Source organism: Muntiacus reevesi, chromosome 1 (assembly GCF_963930625.1).
Source record: "Muntiacus reevesi chromosome 1, mMunRee1.1, whole genome shotgun sequence".
NCBI classification, from domain to species: domain Eukaryota; kingdom Metazoa; phylum Chordata; class Mammalia; order Artiodactyla; family Cervidae; genus Muntiacus; species Muntiacus reevesi.
Genome location: NC_089249.1, coordinates 69,777,056 through 69,802,038, shown reverse-complemented (window position 1 = coordinate 69,802,038; position 24,983 = coordinate 69,777,056). Strand labels below are relative to the sequence as shown.

At 42.1% G+C, this 24,983-nt stretch overlaps 1 protein-coding gene across 6 annotated transcripts in view; it reads left to right on the top strand.

Moving 5' to 3' along the window:
* The window catches only part of DDR2 (discoidin domain receptor tyrosine kinase 2), a 150,992-nt gene that overhangs the window by 80,365 nt on the left and 45,644 nt on the right, over positions 1–24,983 (top strand). For all 6 annotated transcript variants that reach the window (XM_065946665.1, XM_065946683.1, XM_065946647.1 and 3 more), the window contains one exon: positions 4,759–4,867. In XM_065946665.1, the coding sequence (XP_065802737.1) occupies positions 4,759–4,867 (109 nt within the window). The remainder of the gene's footprint in view (positions 1–4,758; positions 4,868–24,983) is intronic.

Below are 24,983 nucleotides of genomic sequence, written 5' to 3'. Positions count from 1 at the left end.
CTATTCTCTTCATTGCCCTATTTATCTATTTCTTTGTCAATCTCATATTTAGGGAGGCCTTTCCTGATCATCTTACCTGAAACAACCCTCATTCATTCTCCATCACATTACTGGGTTTTATTGTCTTCATGGCATGAATATCTCTTTAGGTTTCTTATTTATTTATTTGCTAGTTTGTGTCTTATAAGCATCATGATGACAGGAGTCTTCTCTGCCTTTTTAGAACCCAGAACAGCACCTAATATAGCCTTTCAGAAAATAGTTGCTGAATGAATGAAGGCCAATAACTTTTTATTTTTAAAGTATGAATAAATTTCTTGTTAAAGGAATTTGCACTGTTAACCAAAGAAGTGGGTAGAGAAGGACTTTCCATCTTCTTGAAATTCTTTCATGTATGTTTATGGGTTTTATTCACAAGTCACATTGCTTAAATTTTGAACCTTTAGAAAGATTCATTCAAAGAGGCAGAAAAGGGTGATGTCTGTTTATAGTAAGTTTTGGGGATACTTCCTTCTAAGGTATGGAATTTAGACTAGCCAGATACAACAACTGAATATGTGGCTTAAGACAATCATTAATTCATTCTGCAACTATTTATCCAGCACGCTGATAAGTGCCGGGAATGCAATGGTGAATAAACCAAACAAGGAGCTTATAGGGGTGCAGGCACTAATTAGACAACCATAGCAATGGATATATGATTATAAACTATGATCCTTTCTGTGTAGAAAAATTACACGATGCTTTCAGTACATGTGCAATCAAGGGGGTAAGAGAATATTTCACTGAAGAAATAGCCATTTGGTGGTGATTTGAATCAGAGAGAGGACTGAAACTTTTAAATAGAGGTCCTAAGGAGGCAAGGTGAAAAAAAGAAATGAAAGAAGTCTGAATGTAACTAAGTAGAAAGGTTGAGCAGGAGTGTAGCTCTGGTGAAGTAGCAAAGGTCAGATAGAAGGAGAGTGTAGTATGATGACAAACAAATACAAAAACAAAACAAATGCAACAAAACAACCTAAGTAGCTTTTGGAGTAATGCAAACCCTGGCTTCCTGCATGAGCTTTGATGCCTATCAACTGTGTAACCAGATCAGTTTTAACTTCTTTCTGCTCAGTTACTTTATTGATGAAAACAAACCTGGTAGAGTGACTGTAAATATTACATGAGATAGTCCTTGGCACATGTTAGGTATTCATGGGATAGTACTTCTAGGCTTATTAATGCTTCTTATTAATGGTTTGTTACCTGCTGGGCACCCTAATTTAAGCAAACAAAGCAGAAAGAATCACTAGTTTGGGGATTCACAACCTGAACCAAGTAAAACTTTCCAAAAGAAAGTTCAGTCAATACTTTTTGAACTTGTATGCAGAGTACATCATGAGAAATGCTGGGCGGGATGAAGCACAAGCTGGAATCAAGATTGCCGGGAGAAATATCAATAACCTCAGATATGTAGATGACACCACCCTTATGGCAGAAAGTGAAGAAGAACTAAAAAGTCTCTTGATGAAAGTGAAAGAGGAGAGTGAAAAAATTGGCTTAAATTTAACATTCAGAAAACTAAGATCATGGCATCTGATCCCATCACCTCATGGGAAATAGATGGGGAGACAGTGGAAACAGTGGTTGACTATTTTTGGGAGTTCCAAAATCACTGCAGGTGGTGACTGCAGCCATGAAATTAAAAGACGCTTATACTTAGAAGGAAATTTATGACCAACCTAGATAGCATATTAAAAAGCAGAGACATTACTTTGCCAACAAAGGTCCGTCTGGTCAAGGCTATGGTTTTCCAGTGGTCATGTAAGGATGTGAGAGTCAGACTGTGAAGAAAGCTGAGCACAGAAGAATTGATGCTTTTGAACTATGGTGTTGGAGAAGATTCTTGAGAGTCCCTTGGACTGCAAAGAGATCCAACCAGTCGATCCTAAAGGAGATCAGTCCTGGGTGTTCATTGGAAGGACTGATGCTGAAGTTGAAACTCCAATACTTTGGTCACCTGATGTGAAGAGCTGACTAATTTGAAAAACCCTGATGCTGGGAAAGATTGAAGGCAGAAGGAGAAGGGGACAGCGGAAGATGAGATGGTTGGATGGCATCACCGACTCAATGGAGATGAGTTTGAGTGAACTCTGGGAGTTGGTGATGGACAGGGAGGCCTGGTGTGCTGTAGTTCATGGGGTCACAAAGAGTCAGACACGACTGAGCGACTGAACTTCTGAAGTTCTGCTTAGTTCAGTTAAAAACCATTTTTGAGCATCTACTTTGTACAATATATAATGTTTTCTTTTGAGGATACAAGAACAAACCATTTGCAGCTAGTGATTAAATGGGTAATTTTATAGCAATGTTATGGAGGATCTAACAGAAACAAATTCAATGTGTGAGGTGTAGGAGACATTCCTTGAAGGAGGAACCCTGGGGAAGGTTATGGAGGGGAGAAAGTAATAGCCAGTAATCCACAAGGAAGGTGTCATGAAAGAGAACTGGAGAACTGTTCTTCAAAAGCTTCAGAGAGGGTAGTTACCCAAGGCAGTGCTCCCAATAAGCTATTTGTAGCAGGACATCCTGAATCATGGTCATGGGTTAGTTCTAGCTTATAGCCAAGACCAGTGTCTCCAAGCTCTGCCTGTGTGTTTCTCTTCAGGGCATGTTTGTTTGTGGACTCATTCATGGAAATGCAGTGTTCCGGCTGCCAGCAGTGAGTAGGCACTGAGACGTATTTGATCTCATCTACATCTATGCCATAAAACCATGGTCATCACGTCTATGGATCACTTTCCCCTGCCCCCTACCATGAGGTCACTTTAGTTTTTTTGTGTTTGATCAGTTTTGGCTCTATACTCTTCAGTCAGAACTATCTGTATGTATGTATGTGTGTATATATCTATATAACCACTTGGGGTGGGTCAGAGTTCTGTTGCCTAGAAAACATCATAGAAATCTTCTGTTTCCTCAAAAAAAAGCTCCTATTTCCTCTTAGCTATGTCATTCTATTATTTACTGTATTCTCATTATTGTCCATTAAAATCATATTCATCCTTTAAGAATCTGATCAGAGGCTTATTTCCTTATGAAATCTCCTTTAATCACTCCAGCTTAAAGGGATTTTGTCTCCCTTTATAATTTCACATTATACAGTTTTCTGACAGTGGGCCCAGTGTTTGTTGACTAATAGTGTTAACTGGAAGAAACTTTCTTTTTTAAAATAAAGTTTTTATTCTTGAACAGTTTTATATTTGTGGGATCATTGCAAAGAGTACATAGATTTTCTATTTACCCATTACCCAGTTTCCCCTATTATTAACATCTTACATTAGTATAGTAAATATGTCATAGTGAATGAACCAATATTGACACATTATTATTAACTAAAGTCTGCACTTCACTCAGATTTCCTCCAAATGTCCTTTTTCCAAATGTCCTCAGTTTTCTCCAAATGTCCTTTTTCTGTTCCAAGATACCATCCAGGATGTCACGTGTTACATTCAGGCATCATGACTCCTTCATCTCTCTTAGTTTCTCAGACTTAGTGTCAGTTTCTCAGACTTTCTAGCCTTGGGTGACCATGACAGTTTTGAGGATTGTATGTCAGGAATTTCATAGAATGCCCCTCAATTGGATTTGTCTGATGTGTTTCTCATGATTATGCGGGAGTGATGGGTTCTTGGGAGAAAGACAACAGACCAGAGAGTATCTACATAAATTATTTAGAATTCTTTTGCATGAGAAAATTTGTTTATTCTCCTCCATTTGTTTATTCAATCATTTATTTATGGGCTTGTAAATATTTATTTTACGTCTTGAGTTATAATGCAATACCACTTTATCCATTTTGTTGCATAAATTGCTCCAGCTTTGGCCATGGGGACTCTTTCTGTTGGCTTTGGGTCCTTTTACCATATCCCCATCATTCTTGTGTGTGTATATATTCTCAACTTGGGGCACTACAACATTCTCCACAGTGATCGTATTTCCTGCTTCAGCCCTGAAATGAGCAGTTTCTCCAAGGAACCCTGGTTCCTTTTATTGGAGAATGGTATAAGAAGTGAAGATCTGGGTATCAGGTTTGCTCATTGCTATTGGGTGTCATTGCTTCTAGGCACTCTCATAACAAGAAGATAGATATATGGGTATGTACTAACCTGTGTGCAAACATCTATAAATATTTCCATATGTGACCATTTATATCTCCATTAAGCTAAATATGAGTTCATACTGATGTCTCAACTCTAATCCATAACCACATGGATTATTCCAGGGGAACTTGAGCTTCAGGTACAATTCCAGAGCTAATAAATCAGGATAAATATTGACCTTACATCTTTTGAAAGGTAAACACATTAACATCATTGAATGTTTTTCTTGGTTTAATAGTGGAATAAATGTTACAATTATGAAAATATTGTAAAAGTCAGTTTTACTTTATCACTGTTCACAATTTGGGTATTTATCTTGTTAAAACTTTTACCCACCTATAGTTTTGCTAATTTTAATTCCATGAGAATTTAATAGGGTTTGAAAGTTCTTATATTACCTAACTATTGAATGTCCCAGAGTGTGAAAATTTTTATATGTTGTGACAATTCAGTGTCCCATTCAAAGATCAAAGTTCATGATTTAAAATTCTAAATATAGAAATAAGCACTGTAAAAGCACAAAGATAATTATGTAAATTGTGTTCACCGTGTTGGCGGTTTCCACTTCACTCATTTCCTCTCCTCTCTCTTCTCGCCTTGCATTTTCGGTGGGCTGAAGGCTCCAGTGCCAGCGCCATCTGCTGAGATGATCCTGATCCCCCGAATGCCCTCGGTACTGCTCCTGCTGCTGCCTGTCTTGAGTTCTGCAAAAGCTCAGGTTAACCCAGGTAACGCTGCCATGGCTCAGCCCCATGCTGGAAGACCAGCGGAACGCTCAAGCCCTTCAGTGTTCATCTTGGGAAAAGCACGGCTGAGGGGGTCCCTCCTTCCTTTCTTTCTCTGTGTTGAAACAGGGCCATAGCAGAAAGAGAAACTAATATTCTCTGTAACCTGCTGAATAGTGTTAAAGTGTTTCTTGCATGGAGTTGGGTGGAATAAAAACAAAGTAAGATGGGAGGTGGAAGAAGCAACCCTTTGCTTCTACATTTTCTGGGAAACAGATGAGAACATTTTCAGATGCCTTAGAGAACTTCTGCAAGTTGGTTTCCCAGTTAAGTTTGGTTGGCTAAGGCCTATATTTTGCTTGGCTCTCATGTTATGCTTCGGGGACCCTGGTCTTGTAGGATCTCAGGAAGCTTCTCTTTCCTACAGGGTGTGGCCATGCTCAAAAATAGATTTGTTAGTCCCCTCCTCCCAATTCTTTAAATTGAAGTATACAGTTGTACCAATTGTCTATTACCATAGTGATGCCACTTAACAACATATGCAAAGTTGGTGATTTAGTCTGGTTTTGGTGTGATTATTTTTCTGGTCCCTTCTGGATGTCCCTTCTGCACATATCTGGGAGTTCACTGACTCATCGAGGATGGCCTTGGCTCTGACAACTGGGGCAGCTTCGCTGTGCTCTCCTCTAGCCCCGCTAGTGTAGACACCTTTTAATGGAAATTGTATAGCAGAAAAGCAGAGAGGAAAATGTGTAGCATTTTTCAAACCAGTGCTTGTCATGTTTGCTGAGATCTCATTGTCCAAAGCGAGTCACATGGCCAAGCCCAGAGTCAGAGTCGGACAGCACAAAAATATTACACGGGGGAGGTCTCAATATAGCAAAGAGGAAAGGGCTGGGGCCATTTGTCCTTTTTGCCACAAATATAAATATGGGAAATTAGACATAGCGTAAGTGTCAATTTGATGAATTTTATAAACTGAGCACATCCTTCTAAGCAGTATCCAAATGAATCAACAGAACTGTACCAGGACTTCAGAAGCTTTTCTTACACTCTCTTCAGGTCCCTTTGCCCCACCTTCACCCCAAGGGTAGTCATTATTGTTTTCTAACAACCCAAATTGGTGTTACTTGTTTTTGTACTTTACATAAGTGGAATCACCTTTTGTTTCTGGCTTCTTTCACTCAACATTTTGTTCCTGATATTCATATCGTGGCATGCAGTTGGCAACTCTGTTTTCATTGTTGTATAATTTTGTTTGAATATTTTATTTATTCAGTCTACTTTGGATGGTAATTTGGATCATTTCCATTTTGAGCTCATTATAAATAAAGCTCTTATAACCCTTCTTGTAAAGGTCTTTTGGTAGAGATAAATACTCAAGCGTTTTAGATATATACCTAGAAGTAGCTTATATGTTGGGCTTCCCTGGTGGCTCAGATGGTAAAGATTCCGCCTGCAAGGCAGGAGACCTGAGTTCAATCCCTGGGTTGGGAAGATCCCCTGGAGAAGGGCATGGCAACCCACTCCAGTGTTCTTGCCTGGAGAACCCCATGGACAGAGGGGCCTGGAAGGCTACAGTCCACAGGGTCACAAAGAGTCAGACATGACTAATGAGTAAGCACAGCACAGCTTATATGTTACATATGATCTGTTTTCCTACATATTGCTGAAGAGTTTTCCAAAGTGATTTCACTGATATCCCACCCCATTGCAGTGTTTGAGAGTCCCAGGGGCCTCAGGCTAGATTTAAATTCCTGAGGGTATTTTCACTTCCTCTTCTTCATCCAGTATGACTGTACATTTGTGAAACACTCGCCTTCTTATCTTTGCAAAAATTCCATTTCCATGGGATATTCCCTTTTCTTCCATACGACACATAGTCAAGATACTTTAATGTCAGTGATTAGTTGGTTCAGTAAATCCAGTACCTTGTTACTTTTTTGTAATAACCTTAGTGAGTGCATCTCAGACCTGAACTTTGACAAACACCATCCTTTCGTTTCTTGCTTTGTGTTCCTCTCAACAGACTAGTTGAAGTCTGGCTGCCTTCTACATGATCTTAAGTTAGTTACATGACAATAGTCATATAGTTCTCTTTGTACTTCTTTCATCCTTTCACCAGCAGTAAAATAAAGTTAGATTAGATAAACTATGAAACCTTTTGTCCCAAACTTACTATAATTTAGTGGTGTAAGAGCTTTACTACCCATTTTGGAAGACACTGATAGGCTTTGGGCTTGGAAACAGGGTCCTTGAACTCTCATGGCTGTTTTTCACAAGAAAGACCATTTGTTCCCAACTCCCTGCCACTTCCCAGGCTCAGGAATCTAAAGTCAGAACTTCAGAGGAATCGTGTCCCTTAGTCTAAGCACATAGAAGATAGCTGATGAATATCTTAAAGATGTAAACCCTAAAATGCTCCTTAGTAAGAAGTTGCATCTAGAAATCATGCTCCAACCTAGTCTGCCTCCATGGGAAAGGGGCATCTCTAGACTCCATATGAAGTATATGAATACTCCTGGCTACTGAATTTGTTTGGTCAGTTTCCAGGGTCAGGCTCCTCCAGAATGTATAAAACCAGTGTTTTGAATTGCCATTGGGGGTCCAGAACCCTGTGGAATTTCAGGTAGGGGGAAGTAGCAGAACCAACCTGGTTATCCTGAAAACTTCGCTGAGGGTCTGTTAGTCCTGAGGACTCACCCAGCCAACTAAATAACTGCTGAGTGTGGAGAGCATAGGGGCAGTTAGCCCCACTCTCCTGACTTGGCCTGTGACAACTACTTGTGCTTGGAAAAGGGAGAACACCCCTTCTGTCCAACAGGCAATTTAGGTGCTTAGGATCCATGGTACAGAGCCAGGGCACATGCTGGGACTTCCCATGTCCAGCCTGGATTTTGCCCTCATAAGAAGCAGGCAACTTGCTAGCAGTTTAGAGTCTTGGGGTGGTGGAGTCCTCCTTTGGTGTCTAGAATGTTGGAGGAACAAAGACATTAAGGATCTGAGATTCAGAGTGTTCTCTTCCTACTGGCTCCAAATTGACTTTCAGTTCATCTCTGTGGTTTTATCCTTTCTAGCATCAATCCTACATCCAGTGAGTTCTTAAGGTCTAGGGACTTGAAATCCTAGGCTAGTCATGCTGCAATGAATCTTAGAGATATTTAAGTCCTTCTTCTCATTTTATCGATAAAGGAACTGGGTGTCAAATAGGGTGAGTGATTTGGTTGTTTGCCCATGACAACACACACAACTAATGGTAATGCAGGGACCATCGACTCCTGACTCCCAGGCCCAGGTTCCTTCCATCAGACTACCCACCTCTTTGGAGGCCATTTGAGGAAACAGTCTTTCTCTAGTGATCATGTATAACTGAACAGCTTTATGGTTTCCTTTCTGTGACTTCTGATGTACATTTATGGGGAGGAGAGATAATTTGGATTTGAGGGACAGTCTGAATCCAAGGAACTGGGTAAGACAACAGGTTCCCACAGAGCTCTTGGAAGCTTGGTCTTGTTAGCACACTTGGAAAGAAAGGCTAGAGTTAGAAGGCCCTCGGGACCAGCTTGCCCTGGCAAAGAAACCTAAGTGCTGGAGATGCTCTGGTTGCCTTCTGCATGACTGTCCCCTTCTCCCAACTTCCTGTCTCCCACCAAAGTTCATACAGCTGCTTTACCTACACACATTTCCACACCAGAAAATCATTTTTACTCCCCTGGGTTGTCATCGTTTATGGCCCCAGAGATGTGCTGAGAGGGTTTATGGGATCTCAACTGCTAATGAGAATGTGGTGCTAGTACCAGGTTTCTGAACCCAGGCCTGAGGTACTAAGGCTGTGTGTGTGTGTGTGTATGTGTGTGTGTGTGTGGCTTGAGAAGGGCCTTGGAAAGGGACCTCCCAGGTTGAATTTCTCTTCAGTGCACAATGCTAGATGCTGCCCAGATTGGCTCTTTCTTGCTTGTATCAATATGTTTGTGTGTCGAAGCTAGCCCGAGGGTGGCCTCTGGTATCCTTCCTGCCAATAAAAAGATTTCTCTCTAGGGATATCAGAAACTCATTCGCCCCTTAAGCACTCTAGTTATGCCAACTGGAGAAAAAGAAGATGCAAATTTCAGAGAAGAGTACCAGTTAATATTTAATAAGCACTTAATATATTCCTGGTACCATTCTATCAGCAAATTTAGTCTTCAGAAGCACCTTAGGAATTAGGTGGCATTGTTTTTCTAGTTTCACAGAGGGGAAATTGAGGCCCAGAGACATTAGGTAACTCACTCAAGGTTATAGACCTAGCCAAGTGGCAGAGCTGGGACGTGATCCACCTCCAGGGAGCATGTTCTAGACCTCTGTGCTCTGCTGCCTCCTGGAGAGTTAGCCTCACTGAATGTGTGCTACCCCATCACATCAAGTCTCTATGTCATGCTGGCAGAGACAGTGAAGGCTGAGGGTGATCCAGAGAAAAAGAAATTTGCCAGGTTGGGTAAAAAGAGAAAAGGAGAACATGGAGTAAAGACACATAACCACAAATAGAAAAACAAGAGGTGGAGAGGGTTGTCACTGAGTAGCAATAGGGCAAACATGAAGTTAAGCTAGTACTCAAAGCAGGAACCACGTGACTTTGGGATCCTGGGTCTATGGCAAGTGCTTTCCAATCCAAGGCTTTGCCTTCACCCAGTGACAACAACATGCCATGCTATGTCCCTCCTCCCAGGATGCATGTTCCTTTTGCTGTAAGATTTCAACAAATCTGGAATCAGGGCACTCTAAAACTTAAATAAGCAATAAGTTTCTCTGGACCCTCTTTCCAGATTGTTCCCTAAATTGGTGGTTTTTCTTGACCCTGATGTTACACTACAGACAGTATGGGGAGTATGTGTTGACAGAAGAGTGTGAGGGCAACACAGATGGTGAAGAGACGATGGCAGCTGAGAGATCTAGATTCTGGTTTCAGTTCTGGCACTGTCTCCTTTGTGACTTTAGCTAAATTTCTCCATGACTTTAGCTAAATTTCTCCACCTTACTTTGCTCATTTATAAAATGGGAAGAATAAAGCCTGCTTTCTGCACTTCACAGGGTTACAATAGGGGGACCAAATGAGATAATGGGAGTCAATGGGCTTTGGAGTGTTATATGCAAATATCAAGGGTTGTGATTTATTACTTTTGGAAGAGAAGGAAATTAAAATAATGCAAACTATAAAACAACAGTTTCTTTCAAGCTAATGATGGAGGAGGAAAGAGAAAAAGAGTTCATTAGTGACTCTTATGGTCCCTTGTGGTCTCCAAGAGAGACTCACATTACCTTTGGGGAATAGAGGTTCTAACAACCCTGAACTCTGGCCATTCCAACTCCAAGGGATGCAGGGCCCTGTGCCCAGGCTGAGCATATCCATGACAGTGTAGTTTTTTATTTTTTTATTTTCTGGGGAGAATAGTGTGATTGTTGACTTAGCTCTTGGTCTTAGCCAACAGGCCTCTGAAGAGCGTGGATGTGGTAAGATAGGCCTCTCAGAATTTTTCAGTGGTTTGGACACATACACAGTAAAGTAAGGCAAAGTTAAGACATTCAAAACAATGAGGGTTTTGGAGGGGCTTAAGTGGAAGGTGATGAGTTGCTAAAAACTATGCAATTTCTTTTTTCCCTGCTTCACAGATGTTAATGACTTGGGCCATTGTCTTACTTGATGTGGTGTTGATCTCCTGTGTCCTCATGATGGACACCTGTCATAGTGCTTGGCTTGCAGAGGCAATCAGTTAGTGTCTGAGGAGTGAAAAGAAGGTGGGAAAGAAAGGACGTCAAGAAGCTCCCTTTCTGCCTGTATTTTCCTACAGAAATACATCTAAATTATGCCAGGAGAGGTCTGAGCTCACAACGATGTTCAAAAGCTGAGAATAAGACATAAGAATATCATTCTTTTAAATGATGGGGGTGTTAAGTAGAAGGATGACAGACTGAAGTTCCCTGAACTGCCCCTACTAATATGCAGTAATGAGGTCCAGCCCCTGCTGTCTGAGGGCCTTTTTCCTTGCAGAGGTAGAGTAGCCTTTGTGCTTATTCCTAAAAGCCTAAGTTCCCTCTCCTCTGGTCTATGGGCAGAGCATTTTAGTGGTTATAAATAAAGAAAAATGTGCTTGCATTTACCCAAGTTTGTATTACTCTTGACATTTCAAGGGAAGGATTTAGACTTAATCTTTTGGGTGCTGTAAGCTATAGTCAAGATATAAGGTCTAACAAGGAAGAGTATCTTGTATGCATAAGTATTGCTAATTTAAGAAATGCTTCATCTTGGCATAGGAGAATCCCTGGATATGGGGATAGGCTAAAACCACTTTGAGAAAGCTACAATATTAGTTTGTTTGTTCTAAGTAGGTTAAACCAATATTTAGGACTTTTTATAGCTTCTTATTGAGTAACTTGCTTAATAGTAATGGATGCCTCTCCTCCTACTATACAAATACTACTATTTCTACTGCTCTTACTATTACTACTAGCGATAATAGCAATAATGACATGATAAATCTCTGGTTACTCTTTTTGTTTCTTCAATAAGTGAAATTAATCCTTAATTGATCTTATGAGGATGAATCTGAATTCCTCTTGTGAAGTGCCAAGAGTAAGAAATTTACAAATATTGGGGTAACATTAAAGACATTTTTCTACATTTATGACCACTAAGGTGCCCTGCATATAGGTAGAAAACTGGCTTGTCCCAGTTCTCTGAGGCTTGGGTGGTCTTCTCTTTAGAAATGTGTTTGGGTCTTTGATTTTCTTAAGAGGATGTGAACCCGAAGTCCAGACTGGCTAACAGTGAAAGCAGTTGGATCTGCCTTTACATAGTAGGGTAGACTATCTTCACTTTGGGGAATTGGTAGGGTTTAAACTTGGATTCTTGGTCACTCAGTGCTTTATGAAAACTCCCATGTTTTCTCTGTGGCCTCGCTTCCTGGTGGGTCCTGAACTCTAATCTTTATCAGATTCAAAAACTCAGCTCAGCTTTTCAGAGGGTGTCTCCTTAGGTTTTCACACTGCCTCTCTTATACAACCCCAGCATTTGGCAAATGTGCTGAACAAGAAAAAAGCTGCCTGCTAGAAGGATCCCAGGCCTCCTTCAAAAACTCTGAGCTTTTATCCTCTAGTGACCCTCTGCCAGTGTGAAGCCCAGGGTCAGCCTCTTGCCTTTGCCCTTTGCAGTTGACAGCTGGTTACAGTGACTGCAGAGGGGATGCTACTTCTCACTCTGCCTTCTCCAAATCTTCAGTTCCTCTGTTCTCACTCTGTCAGCAGCAATCAGATGCCTGTAAATAGATGATTTATAGATTTTATCTAGTCCTTCCAGTTATCTTCACGGGGAGTGTTAGTTACTATAAGCTACTCCATCCCACCTGGGAACAAAAATAAAAAGTTAACTTTTACCTTGCTGTTGCTGTGATTCATGTTAACTGATTATGCTTTGCTTTTTGAATTGGCTAGTAGGAAGCTCAGAGACAAATTTGAGGCCCATCACCAGCAGAGTGTATAGAACCAAACGTAATATTGATTATATTTTGGGTATTAACCTTAGCTCCAGCTTACCTTAATGTTCTTATTCTCTTTCCCCATATCTGCATTTCTACACTTATTTGTTTGTCTGTTTATTTACTTAGTATATTGTACAGTTTTAGAAGCCAGTTCCAATTTTTTTAGAATGAGTCAGAGTAAAAATAGTTAAAAAATCAATAACACCTACCCTTTATTAAATGTTACTGTTCTAAGCATTACTCTGCTGTAAACATTACTAAGTGCTTGACATATGTACTCATATTTTCTCATAAACAAGTACTGTTATTACTATAAAACTGAGAAGCTTAAAGCTTAATTAATCTTCCTAAGGCCATAAAACCTCTAAATTGCTTAAGAAAGAGTGAATGTAATATTTAAAATAAATGATCCCCTCTCCTTCTGGATATCATTTATTGAGTCCTATTGCCTTCAAGCAATTGTTAAGTTCCTTGTACATTATATCTCTGCAACAATCTTGCTTGGCAGTATTTTTTAAGACTAGGAAGTCGAGGTTCAGAGAAGCTTAGTAACTTGTCTTGAGGTCCCACAATTTGGAACAGGCAGAATCAAATTTTAAGCATAGGCTTCTTTTGATCCTAAACTATCCCACAACTTTGTTCTCAACTCCTAACTCATGGCTACCCAGCTGTCTCAACTTACCTCCTTGTTGAGGGAAAGGACACACTATTTTAGCAGGAGGCTTTCACTGACTTTGTTAACCAGGAAGTCTAACATACCTTATCCAATCCTTATCTCAGTACCCAGAAATCCAGTACAACCCCTCTTCCGGAGTTCTGCAATAATTGTTTCTGGAGAGTATTTTAGGCTTTTAGGAAAACTGCACTTCTAAAGGGCTGTTCTTAAGGGAAATTTCGACTTGGGCAAAAGAGGTCTTGGCAAAATAGCCTCATTGTACTTAGAGGAACCCAAATAAGTTTCCTTGGCACCTAGCAAGATCCCAGCATGTAGATATTTACTTGCCCAGTGAACAAGTCTGAAGCAGTCTGCTCAGCAGGGTTTCTGGAGAGAAGGGGCCCAAATGACAGCTTCTTTAATTAGACCACCTTGTCCTCTCTGGAGCTGGAAAAACTAGGTCATGGTAGCCTGAGCTTGAAGAAAGATGAACCAGGGATCAGATTTGACTTTCAGTCCTGATGACCTTAATCAGCTGTTCATCCTTGAGTAAGTCAATTCACCTTTCTGAGCCTCAGAGGTTCTGATATTTAACATGGAGCCATTGAAAGGATTGATTTCTTAAAGGCCTGGCTCTAAAGTGTCATGATTGCAGATGTTCCTTTAGGTCATCAACTGCCTTGGGTCCCCTGGTTGACCCTCATAGCTGAGCCCCTCCCCCAGCAGTCTTACCTGCCCCATGCCAGAGAGGCTCAGCTGTCCGCTCTCCATGGCCTCAGGCCTGTGTCCCATGCGTGTATTTTCCTGGAAGCTGCATATAGGACACTCATTGATGGGGAGAGCCTGTGGTCTGGAGGTGACAGTGAGATGGTAAACATCATGAAACAAGCGGCCCTTTCAGGCTCTCAACTTTGGCAGCACAGTGTGAAAATAATTCTTGGAAGCTGGGGCCTGGTGTCAGCTGCTGCTCCTCGGCCTGCCTGCCAGGCCCCACCAGAGCTCAGGATGAACCGCCTTGCTGCCTGGGCATGCAGCAGCCTGTGCTGGTAACTTTCCACTCTGGGAAACTGGAAAAGTCAATTGGCTTCTCTGTCCGGGAGACTGGCGGGTAACGGAAGCGTAGGCAACCACCAAGACAACTCAGCAGGCAAAATCAGGTGATGCCTCTTTGCTTCAGGGTTTCTTGCTTCCCTTTGTGATTTTCTACCTTTTCATGCTGCTTTATATTTCATAATGCGAAGCTCAGAGACAGATGGGCGGGCTTTGATCAACAATGAAGTGGGCTTGGGGGAAAGTAAGGGGACCTGACTTTTAGGACTTGGGCCGACTTGGCAATTCTGAGTCTTCACCATTGGCTGGGATCCCTTCCACAGAAGGAGTTTGCCAAAAATAGGTACATTCAATGGGAAAACCACACTGGTCCCGCTGAGAAGTGCCACGTTGGTTGCTGAGGGCCAAGGTTTATCCTGGTTCCAAAGACCCACTAGGATGAGGAAGGCCATCCAAGATCAGCTCATCTACTTTCCTGTGTCCTTTCTCTGAGGCCCCTGGGAATACCAGTTCATCAAGGAGCTTTGCCTCGTGGCTGCTTTGATGGCTTTTTTCTCTGAACTCCCTTTCTTCATGCTATATTCCTTGGTCTCAGCTTCTAGACCTACAGCTCTGCTCTGTTGTCTGAAGAAGGTTTGTAATACTTGTAGCCCAGAGTTTTACTCTGGCTTGAGTTTAGGATCTTCTACTGACTAGTAATCTGGTCAGAACTTCTCTCCCTCTCATGCAGTTAGTTCACTTCAGTCACTCAGTCATGTCTGACTGTTTGAGACCCCCATGGACTGCAGCATTCCAGGCCCCCCTGTCCATCACCAACTCCCAGAGCTTGCCCAAACTCATGTCCATCGAGTTGGTGATGCCATCCAACCATCTCATCCTCTGTCAACCCCTTCTTCTCCTGCCTTCAATCTTTCCCAGCATCAGCGTCTTTTCCAATGAGCCAGTTCTTCACATCAGGTGGCCAAGGCATTGGAGCTTCAGCTTCTGCATCAGTTCTTCCAATGAATATTTAGGACTGATTTCCTTTAGGATTGACTGATTTGATCTCCTTGCTGTCCAAGGGACTCTCAGGAGTCTTCTCCAACACCACAGTTCAAAAGCATCAACTCTTTGGCACTCAGCTTTCTTTATAGTCCAACTCTCACATCCATACACGACTACTGGAAAAACCATAGCTTTGATTAGACGGACCTTTGTTGGCAAAGTAAAGTCTCTGTTTTTTAATATGCTGTCTAGGTTGGTCATGGCTTTTCTTCCAAGGAACAAATGTCTTTTAATTTCATGGCTGCAGTCACCATCTCCAGTGATTTTGGAGCCCCCCAAATAAAGTCTTTTTATTATTAAGACAGTAAGTTTCTTACTGTTTCCATTGTTTCCCCATCCTCTCATGCAAATGCCCACAAAGCACTCTTGCAGTGCTGATCTCTAGGGATTGTTGTGAATTGGCAGTGAGATGGTGCTTCCTGTGACAATCTTGACCGTCATCAGGGAAATGCTGCTAATCAGGGTAATTTTCTCAGCAAACATGGGCTGAGTGCCTTTTATGGCCAGACAATTTGAGAGGTTCTGGGACAGATTAGTTGTAACACCTGCTCTGAAGAATTCAACATGTTGTTAAGATCACACTTCATTTATCCATCCTTGAATTCATCCTTCCATCCATCTACCCATCACTCTACCTCTTTCTTTCTTTATTTAATTGCTAAATGCATGGTGAGTACCTAATGGTACTCTGTGTTTGTAGGTGGTAAGGGGGAAAAGAAAAAAACTGATATAATTAGTATTTTCAAAATTGCTTACAATTTCAGTAAGTAGGTAAATAAGCACAAGTAAAATGGAAAATCTCAGGTGAAGGTTGCTACCTAAACGAATGTCCCAATTTTTCCCGTCATCACTTTAATTTTCATACCATGTTTTAATGTTTTCCATAGTTTTGTCAGGCTTCTCTGTTAGATGGTAAAGAGTCTGCCTGCAATGCAGGAGACCCATGTTCGATCCCTGGGTCAGGGAGATCCTCTGGAGAATGGGATGGCTATGCACTCCAGTATTCTTGCCTGGGAAATCCCATGGACAGAGGAGCCTGGTGGGCTACAGTCCATGGGGTCACAAAGAGTCAGGCATGACTGAGCAACTCAACAACAAACTTGTTAAATTCATGAACGAAAAGATGTGTGTGTGTGTGTTAGTTGCTCAGTCGTGTCTGACTCTTTGTGACCCCATGAGCTGTAGCCCACGAGGCTCCTCTGTCCATGGGGATTCTCCAGGCAAGAATACCGGAGTGGGTTGCCATGCCTTCCTTCAGGGAATCTTCCCAACCCAGGGATCAAACCCAGGTCTCCCACTTTGCAGGCAGATTCTTTACTGTCTGAGTCACAAGGGAAGCCCTATAGTGGCCTAGACTTTTAAGGAAGTCTCAGATGTCTGCTGCCAGGTTAAATGTCACTAATAGGGGTTATCCTTCTTTAACTTCCTAGGCCTTTTTTTTTCTTTCTTTAAAAAAATTTTTATTTTATTTTATTATTTTTATGTATTTATTTATTCTTAATTGATTGCTTTATAATATTGACTTGATTTACATGTTTTTAAGTTCTGCAATAATAAACAACATAATACAAAATTCTTCTTTTACTAGTTTTTCTACCTATATATATTTATTAAGGACTCAGTTAATGCCAGGCTTCAGGAAGCTCACTTGTGCTACTGTATGGAGAAGGGTCAATAGGAGAGCCAGGAAGAGGAGCTAGAAGGCATTATAGTATTCCAGGCACGAGGTGGCGGAGGTTGGGCCCTGCATAGAAGTAGTGGGGAAGGGGAGGAATAGCTGAACTTAAAAAAATTGCAGGAGGTATTGAACTGGCAAATTTTTTAAGTTCAGCTATTTCTCCCCTTCCCCACTATTTCTATGCAGGGCCGGGAGACGTGGGTTGGATCCCTGGGTTGGGAAGATCCCCTGGAGAAGGGAAAGGCTACCCACTCCAGTGTTCTGGCCTGGAGAATCCCACGGACTACCCCATGGGGTTGCAAAGAGTTGGACACAACTGAGTGACTGTCACCTTCACTTTCATTGGGCTGGCAAAAACGTTCATTTGAGTTTTCTGTACAGTCTGTCCCATTGTTCACACTGTTTGCACTGTTCGCTGAACCCAGGGTAGGCAAGGTGTGAGCTAAGAGACTGGGAAAAGACTCGAGGAGCCGCCGGAACTGCAGACACAAGTATTCTCCCCTGGCTGGCCCGGCAGCTGTAACAGCCTCTCTCCTGGCTGACTCAGCAGCCGTAGCACAACCATGACATAACCTCATATAACATAATCACACTGTCGCTCCAACACAGCCCCAGTGTGGCGGCAGCCAGGGCTTTCATGGTGAAGCGCATACAGGTGAGCTCCACACAGTAGCCCGCGGCCAAGCGAGTACCTCGCGATACACATGTGCAGTGCTGCAAATGATCTCAGCCATTACATAACCATGTACAGTCATTGTTTACAGAACGTGGGGTGGGAGAGCCTGACCGGCGCTATCTTGTTAATTTCCTCACACCACCTTATGGAAAAACCTGAATAAACTTTTTGGCCAAACCAATAAATTTGAGGGATTTGCTGATGAACCAGATGATTCTCAGAGGCCACGTTTTCATCTCACTTCTTGATTGCCTCTTAGCAGAAATAACATGTCACCTATCATCCTGAATTCTTCCTCTCCAAAAACTTTGTATCAGTTTCCAGGCAGAGGTTCAGAGATCGCAGCCCCTCTCCCCCGACTCAGGGAGAACCCTTCTAGTTTTTGTCAAAGTTGTTGCCACTCTGCTATCTTCACACAGTTTGGGCTTAAACCCTTTTGTGATGGAAGGACTGGAGGGGATGAGGAGGAGGGGGCTCCGAGACATTTAGCATTTTTTATGTGAAGAACTGGAGCCTCATCTTCTCCCCCAGTTGCTGTAATTATCAAACTTGATTGTGCATTAATGCCACCAGGAGGGCTGAGGGACCGTCCTTTGCTGGGCCCCATCTGCAGATCCAGTAGCATGGGGTTAGGGACTGAGAATTTGCATTTCTAACACGTTCCTGGGTGATGCTGGTGCTGCTGGACCTGCGAGCAGGCTCAGAGGACCACAGCTCTAACACAGTGATAGACAAGGAGACCAGAACCTTGGGGAAGGGAGTTGGTACTCCTTTGTACCAAAGAGAGTATCCCAGGTGGGATCTCAGGTTTTCTCTCTCTCTGTTAACTAGGGTAAATTCCCATATAAGTTTAGTTAGACCATAAAATAGAAAGGGTCCCTGAGCCTAGGAAATACAATGGAACCAAAATGTTTCATGAAGGCAGCTATAGCAGCAGCAGCTCTGTGGAAACTTCTTGGTTGCTGTTCCCAGGATAAGCTATGCCTTGGTGGGGAAGTTATTTGCAACAATATCATGATTCACCCCAGGCGAACCCCCTTCCCGATTTCTGGTTTACTTTAGATGTTCCGGGAAACAGTTCTCATTACACTCACAGCTCAGTGTCTAGAGATACATGATAGCCAGGAATGAAAGCCCAGTGGGACGGTGAACATGGGTTTCTCTTTCTGTCCGGCATGGCCCCAGAAGATCATCTGGTGCTCAGGCTGGGAGGGATCTGGGAGCAGAGTGGTTCCCAAGACTGGCTGCACAGCAGAGTCACCCGGAAAACTTTAGAAGTATGCAGGTTCCTGGGCTCAGCTTCAGAGGCAGAGGCTCACAAATGTGTATTCTAGAACCTCGCCAAGCAATTCTAAAGCAATTGGTCCATGGACTGGCTTTGGGGAACCACTGCCTTAGAGAACATCTACTCTGACTCCCTGCTGTCCACAGGAGGAAACTGAGACCCAAAGAGGGTGTGGGGTTTGCTCAGATCCCATATGGATTAAGTGGTGGAGCCAGGAATGAATCTGAAATCATTTGCTTTTCAGAGGTTGTATAGTTTAGTGTGGTCACAGACTCTAGAGCCAGATTCTAATCTGAGTGAGTATTTACTCGGTGAAAGGTTTTGGGCAATTATTTAAATTCTTACCAGTAAGATGGGTAATAAGTGGGAAACCTGAAATAATGAGTAAGAAAACGCTTATCTTGTTGCCTGACACTTGATAAGTGCTTCTAAATGAATGTTATTATTACATATTTCATCAAATTTAAGAAACTGCTGACTCTAAGATGTGTCATTGCTTTCTGTGCCTCTAAGGAAAAAAAATACTGATGACCCATGACTCACTATTTGTTTGCAAGATGCATTCAGATTTTAGGGGCGTTCACATGTGGGGAAAAAAAATGGGAAATACGGTATTCCACTTCTCTTTCCTCCACTCTGTAAAGATAATTATGTTATTAAGTTAAATACCTCAACAGTAAATGCAGATCTGTGAAAAAGAAGCATCTAATGTGAGAGAAGAACCGCAAGGAAACCAGTGTGGCTGATGGGAAGGGTGGGGTGGAGATGAAGTTCGAGACAGTCAGGGGATGGGTTATGTGTAAAGATTTTTAATTTTATTACTAGTGAGATGGGAAGTTAATGGAGAGCTTTGAACAGAAGATTTACATGATCTCATTTATATTTTAGTAGATACATGGGGAAGGGTAGGGTGGATGATGGGAGGCCGGGTAGAAGATTCTTATTCTATTCGTGGTGATAGAGGACAGTAAATTGGCCTAGACTGGTAGCACAGTATTTGCAAAAGGTGGACGGGATATGGGAATATTTTTAGAGTAGCTAACAGAATTTCCTATCAGCTGGTGGACTGGATATGAAGTGTGAAAGGAGTCAAAGATGGGCCTCAAGATTTTTGGCTCAAGTCATTGGAATGATGGAGTTGGCTGAAATGGAAAAGACCCAGGAATGAGTTTTGGAGGGAGAATATTTTACTCAGCTTTCTTTTTATTCCTGAGCTATAGCTATCTCAAAGGTTTACCTTCTGTTTTCAATAAATGTTTTAAAGCAAATATTCTATCCCCAGATGTGCACTGAGAAATAAAAGCAAAATGAACAAGATACAGTCCTTCTATTTTTTCCTTCCAAAAGCTTGCCATCTATAGGGAGGTAGGACTAGACACAAGTGTGACCTAGCAGTGTGTGCCAACTGCTGTCAGAGAGATGCTGGAAACGTCAGAGGTCAGAGGAAGGGGAGATTTACTGAAAGCGGGACCATCTGCCCTCCAAAATGCGTGCTTTAGTTGCGTACAATTAGACTGCCAAAGGAGGACGCTAGGTAATAACTTAGCCTAGTCGTTCCACTGCAGGTGCAACCAACCAGAAACGCTCCTTCCTTGCGTTCCCTGTTCCCTTTGCATGAAGCGTGTCCCCCTCTGACGCCACCTGGCCTGTTTTCCTTCAGCGAGTTCTGTGTTCAGTTGCCTTATCTCAGAGATCCTCCTGGTCTTTTTACACAATAGAGCACCCATTCCCTTCCTGCACTTGATTTTCTTCACAGACGTTACCATCTTCTCTCAGATTAGACAGATTTGCTTGCTGTTTTCTCTCCCACCCGAGAATGTAAACTCTGTGACAAAAGGTGCTCTGTCTCTTCTGTTTGCTTCTGTAACACCACAAAACTCCCCCCAATTCATTGAGCGAATTCATAAAAATAAGAGTTAAAAACCTCACAGATTTGGAAAGCAACACACCAACAAATAGATTTTCACGCTGGGGGTGATGTTGGGGGTAGGACTGGCTCTGGGAACAAAGCTTTGGTTTCAGAAGGGAGAGGGGAGTGCCAGAGAGCAGCTCTCTTACGCATCTGCTGAGCAGCTTGCGTCTCGGGAGAGACAGCTTGCCTCCACTCACTCTTTTCGCTAAAGCAGAGGGGCAATCTGGTGCGCTGGGACAAACTTTGGGTTGGGACTCAGAAATGTGATCCAAGTCAAACCCCTGCTGCTTAATAGTCATGGGACTTCAGTTGGTTTCCTCATATATAATTTGAAAATAATAGTACATGCCCTGCCTATCATATTGGGTTATTGGAAGGGTGAAATGAGGTAGGCACTTGGACAGCACTTTGCAGACTGTGAAGAATTGTATTTTAGGGGTCAAGACGGCAGTTGAGGGCACTGTGACATGCATGATTGCCAAAGGAGCCAGGAATCCCTGCCTCAGCCAGCTCAGCCGCCTCCCCAGGAGGTGCCTGAGAGGAATATACCCACAAGGGACAGTGGCAAAAGGAGAGCAAAGGACAAGTAGCTGCACTTGTGTCCCAGACGCCGGCGCAAGTACCCTGGGAGACTGGACCAGGCATGTAGATTGTGGGCTAGACCTCCAGGAGCCGTTCCTTGCCATTAAGTCACTGGTGCTAAAGATTAAAATATGTAGTACACCCAACAACATGTAGGAGAAGTTTCAAACAGGGGGCTGGAGCAGACCTGGAGTCAGGATACCACTTTTGCTGAATGATGGACTCGAGCAGGAGAAAGGACCATGCCCTGTGTGTGATTTTGAAATGTATGTTGACCTCACGCATTAGTAATTTTGGCTCACTGTCATGTTGTATTAGAATTTCCTAATCCTTACTCCTCCCTTCGAGTTCTCATTCTACAGAGTTCAGAGTTTGAGAATTTGATGCTTCATTCATGAAACTTCCAGATTTACACTTAAGATTTGCATTTAAGGGTCTAGAATAATGATTATCTGTGGAACCAATTACCTCTGAAGGAGAAATTATACATTTGATAAGAACAGGCAAAGCTAAATCCCCATGTTCATCTCTTGATTCAAATCTGACTTGGAAAATGAAGTGGACAGTAACATGGACGAGTTTCAGTGGGTATATGGCCATGTTTCTTGCCAAAGCTGCCTATATATGACTTTGCTTAATTATACTACTTCTGGGAGAGTCAGCTGGCCCAGAATCATCCTTCCCCTAGGGTCAGACAAGAATCCAGGAGCTGTGCTACGTGCGGGACACACAGATGGGCCTCTTGTCTTTAGCTTGCCATTATTACAGTGGATGTCACTATTTTCCAAGCCCGCCATGTTCCCAAGGACAGCAGTTTGGCTGTTTCTGTGCCAACCTTGGACATAATGCTCACATGGAGTCATTTTCTCTGACAGTTTGCAGCCACTCCAGGGAACTCCTAGGAAAGGAGTTTGGCTCCTGCTAGCCTTGTGACCCCCCTACCTCTGTCGCCTTCCAGCCTAGGGGAATCTCATCTGTCTTCCTGCCATCTCTACTTTGTGCTACAGTCCCTTAACAAGCACAGGCTTTCTAGGAAGCCATTGGTTTTCAAGAAATTTCTTTCTTATTTCTGCCCTGTAAACATAAATCTTCCAAGGGGTGAAGGAACAGGAAGGCTTGGCTACCTGCTTTGAAAAGGGGTTTGAAAATATGCAAATAAAATCTTAATGTGTTATCCCATTCCAGAGGTTACTTTTTAAGAAATAACTTCACTGATGTACAAATGACATACAGTTGACTACACACATTAAAAATGCATGATTTGGTCTGTTTTGACATATGTACAGACCTGTGAAATCGTCACCATAATCAGGATAATAACCATATTCATTTCTGCCAGAAGTTTCTTTGGGCCCCTTTGTAATTCCTCCTGCCCACTCCTTCCTTCCCTAGGAAACCACTGATCAGCTTTCTGTCACTGTGGATCGACTTGTTTTCATTTTCTAGAATTATGTATAAATGGAAGCATACCGTATGAACTCTTTTTTGCCTGGCTTCTTCAGTGCTTTCCCTCAGCACAGATAGTTTGAAAGTCTTCTGTGCTGAGTATGTATTGATGGAGCATCCTTTTTTGTTCCTACTGGGAGTGGAGATGGGACTAGGGTGAGGCAAAGGAGGGGCCTAGGGTGCAGAGTGGAAGCAGGCGCTTGCCCTCTGCAAAGGCACCGCCACTTCCGTGACCCTGGGAGTGAGGGCCTCCCGACATTTCGCACCCTCGGCTTCTCACTTGCTTCATTCCAATCCCAGTCCTGCCAAGTAGTATTTCATGGCATGGGTATATTGTAATTCGTTTATCCCTTTACCTGTTGATGACATGCGATCGTTTCCCAATCTTAATTAGAGATTGGAAATAAAACTGTTAGGCACACTCCTAAGTCTTGGTATGAACATACACTTTTATTTCTTTTGGGCAAATACTTAGGAGTGAATTGGGCTTCCTAGGCGGCTCAGTAGTAAAGAATCAGCCTTGTTGATGCAGGAGACTCTGGTTTGATTTCTGGGTTGGGAAGATCCCCTGGAGGAGGAAATGGCAACCCACTCTAGCATTCTTGCTTGGAAAGCCCCATGGACAGAGGAGCCTGGCGGTTTACAGTCACAAAGAGTTAGACACGACTGAGCACGCACCCAAGCATAGATATGTGGGTCTACTTGTAGACTTTCTCCTGTTTCATTGGTATGCGTGTCTGTCTTCATGCCAATATTACACAGTCTTGATTTCTACAGTTTTATAATATCTTAAAGTCTGATGTTAGTCCTTCCTCTTTGATCTTCTTTTCCAGTTTTTCAGCTTTTCTGCGATCTTTGCCTTTCCATATGCTTTTTAGAATCAATCCGTTCATTTATACTAAAGTGTCTGCTGAGACTTTGATCGGATAGAATGGACAGATTGACTCTTTTGACCCATGAGCCCTGTGGTGTGTAGCTCTACTTCTTTAGATCTTTAATTTCTTTCTGCAGTGTTGGGTAGTTTTTAGGATACGGGTCTTCCACATCTTTTGTCATGTTTGTTGTCGTTGTTCAGTCACCCGGTCACGTCTGACCCTTTGCAACCCCGTGGATTGTAGCATGCCAGGCCTCCCTGTCCCTCACCATCTCCCGAAGTTTGCCCAAGTTCATGTCCATTGTATCCAGCCATCTCATCCTCTGCCCCCAATCTTTCCCAGTATCAAGGACTTATCCAATGAGTTGGTTGTTTGCATCAGATGATCAAAATACTGGAGCTTCAGCTTCAGCATCAGTTTATTCTTAACTATTTTGTAGTTTTTGATGGTATTTAAATTGCAACTGTTCACCACTAGTATAAACCTTATCTAATTTTTTATATAACTGATCATATTATCTCCAATTAAAGACAGTTTTACTTCTTCCTTTCCAATCTGGGTCCCTTTTATTTTTGTTTCCCCCTTGACTTGTTGCTCTATCAGGAAATTTCAGTATTCTAAAATATTCAATTATTATTAGAATAATTTCAATATTCCAACATTGAGTTATAATTGACATATAGCAGTATACTAGTTTCAGGTATACAATACATTGAAATTATAATTGTACATGTTGAGAAATGATCACCACAATAAGTCTAAGTTGACATCTATCACCATGCATAATTACAAAAATATTTTTTCTTGTGATAAGAACTTTTAAGTTCTAAAGTTCTACTCTCAATAACTTTAAGTATGCAGTACAATATTATTAATCATAGTCCCATGCTGTGCTTTGTATCCCTATGACATGTTTATTTTGTAATTAAAAATCTGCACCTTTAGATCCCTTTCACCCAGTTTTCTCATCCCCCACCACCTGCCTCTGGTAACCATCAATCTGTTCTCTGTATCTGTGAGCTTGTTTTTTTTTGATTGTTTGGTTTTTAGATTTCACATGTAAGTGAATCATATGGTATTTATGTTTGACTTATTTCACTTAACATAATGCTTTCAGGATCCATCCATGTGGTCACAAATGGCAAGAGTTCATTCTTTTTCTTATGACTGATTATCATCCTATTGTGTATACTCCATTGTGTATGTATGTATGTTCATATACATATATATGTATGTACACACACACACACACACACACACACACACATACCCCACATCTTCTTTACCCATTCACCTATCAAAGAACACTTATGTTGTTCCATAACTTAGCTATTGTAAAGAATGCTACAATCGAAATGAAGGGTGAACATGTAGTTTTTAGTATGGTTTTCATTTTCTTCAGATA